At 43.1% G+C, this 13,060-nt stretch overlaps 1 protein-coding gene across 1 annotated transcript in view; it reads left to right on the top strand.

Moving 5' to 3' along the window:
• Positions 1-1,412: 1,412 nt before the first annotated feature.
• Positions 1,413-13,060, top strand: part of CRYBG2 (crystallin beta-gamma domain containing 2) — a 68,539-nt gene continuing 56,891 nt past the window's right edge. Inside the window, exons 1-2 of the mRNA XM_083750593.1 lie at positions 1,413-2,408; positions 4,655-4,742. Of these exons, the coding sequence (XP_083606719.1) occupies positions 2,224-2,408; positions 4,655-4,742 (273 nt within the window). The 5' untranslated portion in view covers positions 1,413-2,223. The remainder of the gene's footprint in view (positions 2,409-4,654; positions 4,743-13,060) is intronic.

The following is a 13,060-nucleotide window of genomic DNA, read 5'->3' as shown; positions in this document are numbered from 1 at the left end:
TCCAGTGCATCTAATCTCCCTCCCTCCCACCCTGGTTTCTGCATGAAAATGGCTGTCGCCAACCAGCAAAGCAGAAACAAGCAGGGAAATAAGGAAGTAGGCAAACTCTGGATGTTTGGATATCTGAATCTGCAGTGTTTTTAGCAAAGCTTTGCCATAATTCATTACATTTAATTTTAGCACAGTGAGTGGCCAATAGTGGGACTTGCATACATTGAACACAATGCACAATAACAGACTGTGTTAAGCACGTTTTGGGAAGTGGTGTTGCCTTTTTAGCCATTTATCAACTCTGACTCTGGGCAGATTCATACAACTAGCCATTGAGCATTAGAAGTCTCTCACAGCAATGTCCACTTTGAGAATATCCGACAAGGTCCAGCTTGTAGTGGCCTTAAGGATAATGGATTGTTAGCTGATTAAAGAACTTAATGAGTTTCTGAAGCCATTATCTCTGATTTCCAGCTGGGGTGAAGAGTTTCTTTGCCATTCCTGAAATTTGGTACCTACAAAAGCTACTAATGGCTCAATCTAAAGTGTGTGTCTCTTCAGAAGTAAGTCCCATGGAGTTCACCAGGATTTCTTCTCAGTTAAGAGTGCATAGAATTGCACTGTGAGAGACTCTGATTCCAAAAAAAGTGCGAGAACTGACCCATTTATAATCACTTCTTCAAAATGCAAGACACTAAAGCCCTATTCATTCAAAAGACTGCATGTGGGAAGAGACTGGAAGTCTGCCCCATACATCTGGAGTACTGATATGCCACTTTTATTGTCATGGTTTTCCCCAAATAATTTTGGGAGCTGTAGGTTCTTAAGGGTGCTGAGAGCTGTTAGGAGATCCACATTCTCACAGAGCTGCAAATAGCAAGAGTTCCCTGCTGTGAGGAATTGGCAGTTAAAGAACTCTAGGAATTGTAGCTCTGTGATGAGAGTAGGGGTCTCCAAACAACTATCTTCACCCATAACAAACTACAGCTCCCAGGATTCTTTGGGGGAAGCCATGACTTTAAAGTAGTATTAGGGTTCTTTAAATTTTATGGCATGAATGTGGCCAAAGTGTGCCATGCTAGCCCTACACTTGGTGCCCTGTCTGTTCCACCCCCACCCTCAAACTTCCTCCAGTTGAGCATACAATTCTGAAGGGGAATTTTCCCCAGGTTCGTGAAGTTGTGCAGAATTCCTGGTTGCGCCAAGGAGTCTAAACATGTTCAGTCAAACACATGAAGAATCTCTCCCCAGACTTTGAGCCTCACTGCCTGAAAGTCTAGAGTGAAGCTAAAAACTACCCAAAACAAAGAGAACATACATGCTCCAGTGGTTGCTAATGAAAATCTATTAATGTGCATTTTGGAGTAAAAAAAACCCCACTCTTCTTTGGAACTTTGGAATTCAAAAACACTTCATTCCTAAAATCTGACCAGAACTAGCTTGAAAAAGTAGTAGGACCAAACAAAAGAAGTTTTTAACACTAAAACACATACAACTATGAATTTTTTTGTGTGTGTGGCCTGAATGAGTACCAGAGCCCATTCTCCTTTCTGTTTTGTATGGACCATCAGGCTAGGGCTGATGGGAGTTGTAGTTCAAAAACTTCCAGAGAGCACCAGGTTGGCAAAGGCTGCATTAAGGGCTTTAAAGGTTAATACCAGCACCTTTCTCTTGAGCCCATAAATTAACCGGTAGCTTTTCCTCAATAAGTTACCAGTGGCTGCTTTGTTTACTCTTGGCTGCCGTTGCTGGAACTTTATTATGACCTAATCCCTCAGCCGCCACCTCTCAAATTCCTCAGGCACCTTTGCTCCAAAGTCCTTCCCCACCTTTCCTTGGGGGCTCTGAACGGCACATTTGTCTCTAGGCTGCTCCTGACCAGGCGAACACTGCCCCCCTCCACCCCCCAAGTTGGAGAAATATCAGCTGGGAACTTAAAACCGCTCCCCTCTCCAGCGTAGGCCTCGGAGCCTGCCCTTGGCTTTGCTCCCAAAGCGGCACGCCTGGATCTGTCAGCAGGTGTCACGCCTTTCACACCCGGATCCTCCCCACAGGTGGGCCGCCTCCTCAGGCTGAGGGAGCGTGAAGGTGGAAAAGCAAAGCGCTTCTGGCTACAGAAAGAGCCACCCGCCTGGCCTTCGCTTGCAGGCAGGGTGTAGCGGCAGCCTCAGCCCGTCCTCCTCTAGCAGTTCATTTCCCTCAGGCCTGGAGGTCAGGACTCAGTGTGCCACCATGGCAAAGAAAGAGGGTCTGAAGAGGCGGCTTTCTCGCTTCTTCTCAAGGAGTGAGCTGAGCTTGAAGGAGCTGCAGCAGAGGCGGGAAAATGAAGATGAGGGTCCCAGGTTGGCAGGAGTGAGAGATGAAGGCAGCAGAGGGAAACGGAGGATGAGGCCTCGGAAGAAGAGAACCTCGGAAGGGTGAGTGTACTAGGATAGGCCTGGAAGTGCCCCTGGGTCAGGAGTAAGGATGTGGAGGGTGGGATCTGTCAACATGCGTTATCTTAATTTCTCCCCCCCCCCCCCGGTCTTAAATTCAGTTTTTCACATTTCCACATGAATCAGAGATTATTTTTTAGCATCCTTGTGAAAATTCATATTTTAGTGCAATGTTCTTTTTATGCAGTTTTGGCTAATTACACATTTTTTTGCAAGCAGCATCCCCTAATATATTGCATCTTTATATGTTATTTTCACAAATATTCTGTGAACCGCCCCGAGATCTTATGAAGGGCAGTATATAAATCTAAAAATTAAATAAATTACGCATTTTTATGCATACTCCCTCCCCCCCATATTTTTTGTAAACATTGGTTGGAGAGCTGCATTATGAAATTCAGTTAAATGCAATTTTCAAACGAGAGCTGTGTTGCAGTTTACAAGTGCAGGTGTGAAGATTCACCTTTACACCTTTGTCAGGACATAGACCACATACTTATTTTTATATAGTAGGGTAAGGGGGTTTTTTGTGTTCCATTTTACAAATGTGTACAATCTGGTGCTTAGGTGTGTTTTTGAAGTTATCTGCACATTCCTGTGTTGGGGGAGCATGCATAAGTTTATAACTGGGGAGAGGCTGTGGCTCAGCAGACGAGCCAGAACTGGCTCTACTATTAGGCAAAGTGAGGAAACAGCCTCAGGCAGCAAATATTGGGGACCAGTGGCGGTAGACCTCTGACTGTGCCTTCTCCAGGCAATTCTCCTCTTTTGAAGAACACAGGTATATGTGCAACATGGGATGCCCTGGCTCCATTAAACTAACTAGCTTGCTTCTGTATATGGAATGTGTTTGTCCTCTGCAAAATGTATTGGGACAGCCCTGTGCAGAGCACTTCTTGTGCATGCAAAAGGTCCCAGATTCAGTCTCTAGGAAGGGTAGGGGGAAATTCCTGGAGAGTCATTGCTAGTCATTGCAAACAATAACTGTGCTGGATGAACCAATAGTCTGACTTGGCATAAATCAGCTTCCTGTACAAAGGTTTGCAGGAAACAGCTGCAGATCAGTGATAGAATCATAGAGTTGGAAGGTACCACGAGGGTCATCTAGTCCAACCCCCAGCAATGCAGGAATATTTTGCCCAACATGGGGCTCGAACTCACGACCCTGAAATTAAGAAGTCTCATGCTCTACTGAACGAGCTATCCAGTAAAGCACATATGACAGGTGCACCTAAATGCCAGCAGTTTTTTGTTGTTGTTTTTTACAAATAGACGTTTGGGTCATAATCAGCAACAAGAAGGACATTGGAGATTTGTCCAGGAGCCTTCGGCAATCCTTCCTTTCCACTCTGCAGCTTGCTGACATGCTCCTGTCCTCTGCTCTGTTTGCATTTCAACAGGAGCTGTTTCAGGAAACAGGCCACAGCTGAGTCATCCCAGGGAGCTCAGTAGGGATCATCTTTCAATGAACAATTAGCATCAGATTCTAGTTTTGCCCTCACTTCCTCTCTCTCAGCTCAGAGCAACCACTACCTGAGCCCTCATCTGTTGACAATATTTTGTTTTTGTTTCCCCCCCCCAAAAAATTATTAGTTTTCTCTTATAACACATAGACAAAAACACAAAAGAAAAACATTACATTTGACAAAACATCAAAACACAACAACAATAAAAACCCATAAAATAAAATAAAAAATTCTTCTTATTCCCTGGTGTACTTACATTGCTAAAAGACTTCCTCAACACCCTCCAATCTGGATTTCATCATATTACATAGTTAGCAGTTCCCATTTTCATATTTATAACATCAGTATCTTCTTTCATTACAAACTTCTTAACCTTGCTTCCAATTGTCATCCATAATAATCTTTATTATTAATCTTTATTTCTATCCCTTAGCCTAATCTGTTGACAATATTTTGAAGGACCAAATACCAAATATAAGAAAATATTAGCTTTCTTGCTGGTGACAGCAAGGACAGGCGATAGTTAAGAACAGCAAAGCATGAGTGAGGGGTCACAATTCAGGAAACACCCCCCCAAGAGGGCATGCAGCCCTTGGGCTGTAAAATGATCTCCACCCCTCATATAGGGAGTGGCTGGGATGGGCAAGTGCTCAATGAAAAAGGGAAGCAGAAGCAATTATTTGGCTGAGAGACGGTTAGTCTTTGTGGCCTCTTGTGTACCTTCCTTCTTGCTCCAATCCTTCTTTCTCGATTTCATTCCAGGGCAAGTGAGGAGGATGTAACCTCAGTGCAAGTGAAGCATGTTATGGAGCCCCCTAGTTGCAGTAGGTCACAGAAGCCAGCATCGAAGGTGAGCCCCACTGCTGTCAAAGAACCTGTGGAAGGGCCTTCTTTGGGGCAGGAGAGGTTGTGAGGAGTGCGAACCCAGTGGGACTTACTTCTGAGCAGACATGTTGCTAAGGCTTAGATAAATTCATGGAGGAGATCCATAGCTACTAGCAGTGATGAGTATGTTCTGCCTCTATTGTCGGAAACGGTATGCCTCTGTATTCCAGTTGCTGGGAATTACAAGTGGGAAAAGTGCTGTTTTCTGGTTTATTTATTTAGAAAACTTAATAAACCACTTGATCATAAAAATCTCCAAGTAGTGCAGTAATAAAATTATAGGTAAAACAAGGCTGAAACCCACAAACCAATTAAAAACAGGGGCTTGCATACTTTGTTCCCCAACCCTTTTCCAAGGGTGTGTCAGGGAAACAGGATCAGAATCCAAAGCTTCCCTCCAGCATACCTGTAATAAGATCCCCTTTTTACTGTTACTGCCATTGGACAAATATGGTGAAGCAGTAATGGTGGCAGAGCTCCCTTTCTGAGGAAAGAGAAAGGGAGATTCACTCATGCATGCCTGCGAGCCAAAGGACCACAGGATCGCACCTTAGTTGAGTAATCATTTATATCAATTAAAAATCCTTTGATTTTTATTTTTAAATGCTCCTCTAAGTATCAGATTTTCTAAATAATGGTTTATTATAATTAAGGCAAATAATTACACATCTATGTGTGATAAGCATCTTCTGAGAAAAAACACGTGCATCCTACTCACACAGAAAGGCATTCTTTGTTAATTTATTTTTAAAATGTCTATCCTGCTTTCTGTCCCCAAAGAAGCTTTCAAGTTAAAAACATAAAACATCCAATTAAAAAAACCCTGCAATCAATACAAACAAGAAGCAAAGTCAGAAGTGTAAAATTCACTCAGCATTAAGGAAAGGCTCCTCTGAGGTAATTCTTGCTGTGGCACATGTGTGAAACAGGGAAATATATTTTCCGCCAGAACAACTGCTTCATTCCTAATCAATGCAGATTTGATTGATTAAATCAGTTAAACTCATATGATCAATAAGTCAAAATTTAGTTAATCAATTGATAGGTAGTTCTCTTTAACTTGTATTTATTTATTTAGTTTTGCTTTTAATAATATGATACACAATCACCTGAGAGTCCCACTGAATTTGATCAGGCTTACTTCTGAGCATACATACGTATATAGGTGTTGGGTTGCTCCTTTATGTATATAGGACGGCTATTTATTTATTGAAAATGCTTCTAGGCCACCTATCCAAATAGAAAATACCTTTCCAAAGCAGTGTGAAAAATATACTGAAAGCGTTTTAAAACAAGTATCAGTATTCACAATCAAAACAATAGCACAGAAAGAGCAATAATAGAGCAACATACAGCAACCCAAACATTAAGCTACTCCCTTAATGGTAGTTCATTTGTGGCTGGTGGTGGTGGGGAGAGATCAGCCTCCAATTCTGGATGGTGGAGAATAATTTTTAGTCTAACCCAGCAAGGGGATTCTTAGTGGGATGGATAAGATGTGCTTTTGATATCTTCCATCTTTGTACTGTTGATTGAAACATGTCACATGACTCGGTTGCCTTCCCGTGACACACAGCTGACACACATTTATGTGTGCTGATTTGCGCTTGTGGTGGCCCAGCAGTTAGTCTCCTCTGTTATCACCTGTCAATCTCATCTCTATAGTTCACTGTCCCTCCAGGGCACTAAAGGCAGCATGCACCAGGCTAGCCCCACTTGATGCTCACAACCTAGAAGTAGGTTAGGCTGAGAGGGAGAGGCTGGTCCATGATAACCCAGTGAAATTCATGGATTTAAACCTGGCCTCTCCAGTCCAAGCCCAGCACTCTGCCTTCTATGTGGAAGGGCTATAGCTAGTGGCCAGTGCTCCTGCCTTCCATGCAGAAGGTCCCAGGTTCAGTTGCCAGGAGGGGCTGGAGTAAATCCCAGTCTGGAATGCTGGAGAACTGCTACTGGTCATTGGAGAATGTAAATAATACTGAGCCAGATGGACCAATAGTCTGACTCAGTATAAGTCAGCTTCTTATATTCCTATATTGTACACCACACTAAATCTGGAAATGACCCAGCCAGCTGTGTTTTGTGTGGGCACACAAGGGAACAGTTTGTTTTTAATATCTCAACAAAAGGGGAACTCGGTCCCACAGTGCAATCTCTTTTGAGTGTTTTGGCCTGGCTGGACTGTGACCTTGAACAGAACAGAATGCATCCCTCAGCCAAAAAAGGCTCTTTCCACCTATGCGCTAAGTCAATACACACTTTGTTTAATGTATTTTAACAGCTATTCTCTCCCTCCTTTATTTCAAAATGATGTTGAGGCAGGGAAGTTAACAATAATAAATATGCCATTCGGCGATATAAAGACATCCATGTCAACCATGCATTAAAAAACAACCATGGAAGGACAGCATTAATTTAGCAAGCCGATAACATGAATAGTCAACAAAATATCTCATTTTGTAGAGCCACGAAATTTAATCTTAGGGTCATGGGTTCGAGCCAAATGGTTCCTGCATTGTAAGGGGTTGGACTAGATGACCCTTGTGGTCCTTTCCAACTCTACAATTCTATAATTCTATGTCTGTCCCTCGTTAAAAAAAATGTTTTCAGTTATGTCAAGGTGCATACAGCTTCTTTTTCCCAAAGATAAGGATGCCCTCTGCTGGAAGCAAAGCCTAACTGCATGGGCCTGTGCCTTTTTGCAATAGAGTTCCTTTCAGGAAGTGTGGGCACTTCAAGGTGTCCTGTTTATTGAGCTTTTATCCCATTTAGTTTGCAGGGAGATTAGACAACATTGGCTCTTCAACAAGCATTCATTATGATATATTTTTTTTTTTGGGGGGGAGGGACATTGTGCCAAAGTAAGTGTTAACTCCCCACACTTTCCAATTCATTTTCCCATCACTTTCTGAAAGCTCACTTTTGTGGGAGAAGTGGGTTTGTTGTGCAAGAGCTCCAAAATAAGCTCAGTCGTGCAACCTGGATTTGCCAATATGAGATTGAGTCTCACCTGAAAACAGCAACCGTCTGGAAACACCTTGTGCCATGTTATCCCTCCTTACTTAACACAACTGTTCAACTGTTTTTTGTACTCAGAATCAGAGAGATTAAAGGGTGTGTTAAAATGAAGTATCCCGTCTCTTTCACCATGTGCTTCATTCATTCATTCATTCATTCATTCATTCATTCAGAGCATTATAGAATTCCTGTCCAACCAAGCAGACTGCAAACATAATTTAAAGCATGAGTTAAGACCAGCAAATCGACATGATTCTCAAATCATGCCTCAAATCATGTTCACGCAAACAGTCACTTCAGTAAAAACATTTAAGATTATTCCCTCTGTCTCCAATGTTCAAGCAATGAATGCTGTTGCAAATGTAGCCAAAAGAGCACCACACCAGCAAGCTTGGGGTTAGGTGAAGTACAAAAAAACTGTAAGGAAAAATACCAAAGAGTGTGGGGAGGCAGTCCAGTGAGGATTGAACATGCTCAATGGATGCATAACACTGGCTGTGGGTGGAAAAACAGAAAACCAGGGAAGGGAAATTGAACAGAGACTAGAAACTAGAAGAAGCAGAATCATACACTGCAACATTTTGTTGCAGATCCGACTTGTAATTTATTTTGCCATTTTAAGACTTTGATTACATGTTTTAATCTCCAGCACCCTGCAGCAGAAGAAGACTTGCAAAGCTTGTCTTGCTTAACCTATATGTAGCCTATATGTTTTCTGATCTAGCATCCTTCTTGGACTTATTTGATGTAGAAGCTCAGCTCTTGCAAAGAACATCTGGCTTGCCTTTGAGTGAAGTATTATTTATAGATTTGGCTTTTGCAGAGTTCATTTTGCTTACCTTAATTGCTAACATCTTTGAGTCGGTGCCTTTGGTTAAGAAATAGTCATTCTGAGACACCTTCAAAACAGAGGTATGTCAGACACCACTCATTTGAATAGTGAACTTACCATAAGTGGGTGAGTGCCAACAGCCCAATAAGATTATACCCAACTCTGATAAGCAAGAGAAAAACATCAGCAAGTTTAGAAAAGCTTTTGGATTTGCAGAAATATAGAAATATATTTACGGAAAAAATACTAAGGGGACAAAAAGCAGCATGTTGAATAACCAAGGAAATCTGGAGCATGTGTGTGAGTGCATGAGCGTAGATTGTACAAACTGAGCCACAAGAACCAAAGTGTTTCACAAGCAGTTGTAGGGAAGGGGGAGCACAAAAAAAAAGAAGTTAATAAGTTTAATCTAGAAGTCCAGCTGCTTTATATCTTGGTAAGAGTCCTGCAGTTCTGGTAAAATCCCTTTGTTGCACACACTCCAGTCTGCATGATACTGTATATAAAATATTATTCCATTGAGAGAAGGGGTGGGAAACGATGTTATCCGGGGTAAGAGGAACAAGGATCCCCCCATGGGATTTATTAAATTAGGGGTAGGGAAACTTCAGAATCTTTTTCTCTGGCCACACTCTGTTCAACCACACCCCCTCTTCCCAGGCTGCACCTCTCATCAGCCTTGCTTCTCTCCTGGCGTTCTTGCCTGGGTGGAGTGGCCCTTGAACTCTGGCTTGCCCACAGCAGGATGTACGAACATGTGTACAGTGGTACCTCAGGTTACATACGCTTCAGGTTACAGACTCCGCTAACCCAGAAATAGTACCTCGGGTTAAGAAACTTTGCTTCAGAATGAGAACAGAAATCGTGCTCTGGCGGTGCAGCGGCAGTGGGAGGCCCCATTAGCTAAAGTGGTGCTTCAGGTTAAGAACAGTTTCAGGTTAAGAACGGACCTCCGGAACAAATTAAGTACTTAACCCAAGATACCACTCTATTAACTATCCTACTGCACAAAGGTAAATTCCCAATGCCTGGTTGTCCTAGGGTTCTTGATGGGTATAAACAGGCCTGGAAGGTAGGATATTTTGTCCTATTAATTGAATGTGACACTCAAATTACTCAGAAGAAAAGTTTCTCCCTGGCATGTTTGTGGCAGTGTCACTGTCAACCAGTACAGGAACCTGTTCGGGTGGAGAGCTACCTTGAAGCCTCTGAGTTCTCAGGAAATGATGGCATGCTCCACTGGGAGCGAGCAGAAGGGCGAGCCACAAACTAATTCACCCAGGGGCAGAACAAAGCAACTCACCTGAAGCTTTGAGCACATCTAGCGAGCGAATACACCTGTGGTGTTTCCTCCCCCTTCCATTACCAACACAGTTTAGAAAAGGAAATGTGTGGGCTGCAAAAATTCCCAAGTGCTTCCCTTACGGTCCCTGAAGCCAGAGATGTCCACCCAGAAGAGATTCATCTGAGCTAAATGAGATCTTGCCACTTAGCTTACTAGTAGGACACATGCTTAGCATGCAGAAAGTTCCCGGTTTAAGCCCTGGCATCTCCATGTTGGACTGGGAACAGCTCCATTCTGAAACCCTACCAGTCAGTGTAGACGATACTGAACTACGAAGACATATGATCTGATTTGGAAGGCAGGTTCTTGTGGGTTATATCCAGCTAGGTTCTGCTCGGTGTAGACTCAATGAACTTAGCGGAGTCAAGTTAGCCACATGCATTGATTTTAAAGGGCCTGCTCTAGACCCATGAATCTATGATGCTTCCCCAGCACAAAATACATCTTGAACTACGGAGGAAGAAGTTATTCTTTTGGCTATCAATCAATCAATCAATCAATCAATCTCTCTCTCTCTCTCTCTCTCTCTGCTAGCTGTGGGTCTAGCAAGAAGGAGATGGTATCTCCTCTAGTGCTTCCTTTGAAGATCGTAGGGTGAATCGCCCCCATTTCAATCACAGCCATCTCTAGAGGCCAGCTTGCTTTACCTACAGTACATGGAGGTGGAGACACGTTTGGGTGGCAGCTGTAATCTCCAAAGGTGTGTGTGGAATGTGCACATTTGGCCGCTTATTATCTAGTGATTTCCTGCTACATCAGCAGCTCCTCTGGGTGGAGCACCCTTGGGCTGTTTTGTAGCAGCTGGAGCTTTGCTGTGAGGGAGGGCAGGGCCCAAATCCCAGCAGGGTTCAGCTGATACAAGTGGAACCACCCACCAGCTGGTATGTCAAGGGGGATAGTGAGGATTACATTAAGGACACAAACCGCCCTGCTGCTATGTGCGTAATCAGTATCACTACAAATAGCCAACAGTTGGCTACAGGACTTAGGACCTGCCTCAAAAAAATCTGGCTTGGGAAGAAAAAGATACTCCAGTATAATTAGGCTTGTTGAATACAAAGAATTTGAATTCTTGAGAATCTCAATGCTAAATTGAAATTCTGAAAGCTATGTGGCTAGTCCTCATGGCTGTGAACCGAAGACTTGAAAATAAGCGAGCAGTGTATTGGTAAAGGCTGCAAGAGGTGGGACTTCTGTGCCTGGCATGGTGGCTTGTCTTGCCCTCCTTTTCGCTTTCCCATGCAGCCCTCCTGCCCTGTTTTTCTGTTCTTGTGACCAAATCTCCCTTAAAAAGAAATCGAAGCTTCTTTATATAGGGTCATACTTACAAAAGTATGGAGTTTTTTTGTAATTATTTTTATTTTCATTCTAAATGAAAAAAGCAATTAATAAAGAGAAGGAAAAAAGACTGAAGCAGGATAGGCAAAGGAACGGAAGGAAGGAGATGAGAAGAGAGGAGGGAATGGTAGTAATCTAGAAAACAACATCATAATTCCAGACAGTTATCTTTATTTTCAGGTAGCGTAGGGTTCGGGTATATTTCGTTAACTTTTGATTACTAATTAGCAAGTTGTTGTTGGGGTTTTTTTTTTAGCAGCATACATTTTATTGGTTTTATTTCAGTACAGGATTTTGAGGTTTCTTGGAACAAAAAGGGGACTTCCTATGTTAGGATTCCTACAGGCCAATGTCCAAAAGTTGCCCCTCTTTTGACTGCAGACTACTTAGTCCAGGAATCCCCCCCCCCAGCTAGGAATGTAAGGAGGCCGGGCTTTCCATTGCATCTTGTGTTCTTCACAGCCAGTGCTGTTTCTATTTCGCCAAAACCTACCTTATCCATCTAGCTAACTGCTATTCTGCTATGACCAAAACAAATGTAATTATTTCAATGGAGGGGAAATGTCAAAATGTCAAAAAAATAATAATGCAGAAATCATAGTTATTATTTGCAGACTAAAAAAAACAATAGAGAATGCCACTCACATTCCATCCTGACCCTGGAAAAACACGCAAATTATGGCAATTTCTGCTCCCATTTCCGATGGAATTCTCTAACATCCCTAAATACAGCTGACTGTATAAAACTGCCCTAAGGGTCTACTCTGCAATTTAAAATCCTCTCCCAGGGGCCAGCAAAGGTTTGCTTCCCATTAGGCAGAGTGAAGCAGCTGCTTTGGGTTGCAGCTGCCAGGAGACTGTGAGAGTGCCAAGATTTTGGAGACAGAGTTGTGAGTGTCACGCGGCCTTCCCTGTGTCTCCTGAACCCGCCTTCCTCAGGCCCAATGGAAGATGCTGTCCCGTCATCAGTACTGTAGTAAGATTTGACTGCCAGCCTGCTTGCCTTTTGTATATAGGAAGAGGAGTGCCATATTGTCCTTCTCCTCAGGCAGGAAAATATCTCGGCCATCCCTGTTCAGGGCATTTCCAGAACAGCAAAGCTAGAATTAGAGTTAATGGCTATTTGTTAGGTTAGGTTTATTGAACCAATGAGTAATTTCCCACAACAAAAAGGTCCTGAAGCAATTTACAAGACAACTAAAATATAGCAATAAAAATACATAAGCTGAATTAAAAACAGAGTAAGAACACTCAGTCTTTGGTGCTGGGAAAACAAAAGGATATTTCCGTGGCGCCAAAATGGCCACAAAGTTAGCACCAGGCAGGCCTTCCTGGGGAGAACATTCCACAGACAACAGAAACTACTACAGCAGAGGTGGGGAACCTCTTTGGCCTGGCGGGCCAAATCTTTCAACTTCTCCCACCCCACAGGCCAAAGTTGGCAGGAGTGCAGGACGAGCACCTGTCAATATCTGACTTCTTATCAGTGTCAGGTGATTAATAGGAGGAAAATCCCACCCGTCTGTCAAAATTGGCCAGTGAATGTGGAGGGATATAGTGACCAAGCAGGACTGAACTCCCCATGCATCAGCTGATGGATCCAGTCAGAGGATCCAACCATGTCTAAGATAATCACCAAAGGCCCAGCTCTGAGTCCTCCACCCCACTCTAAGGTGAGCTAGGTAGTTACCAACAGGGCTTTCCTGGTGGTGGCACCCCAGGTTTGGAACTTTCTTCCATTATCTTTTAC

This window comes from Podarcis gaigeae (genome assembly GCF_964106915.1).
Source record: "Podarcis gaigeae genome assembly, chromosome: 8".
Classification (NCBI taxonomy): Eukaryota; Metazoa; Chordata; class Lepidosauria; order Squamata; family Lacertidae; genus Podarcis; species Podarcis gaigeae.
Note: the sequence above shows the minus strand (reverse complement) of the source record. Positions and strands in the feature narration are given on the sequence as shown.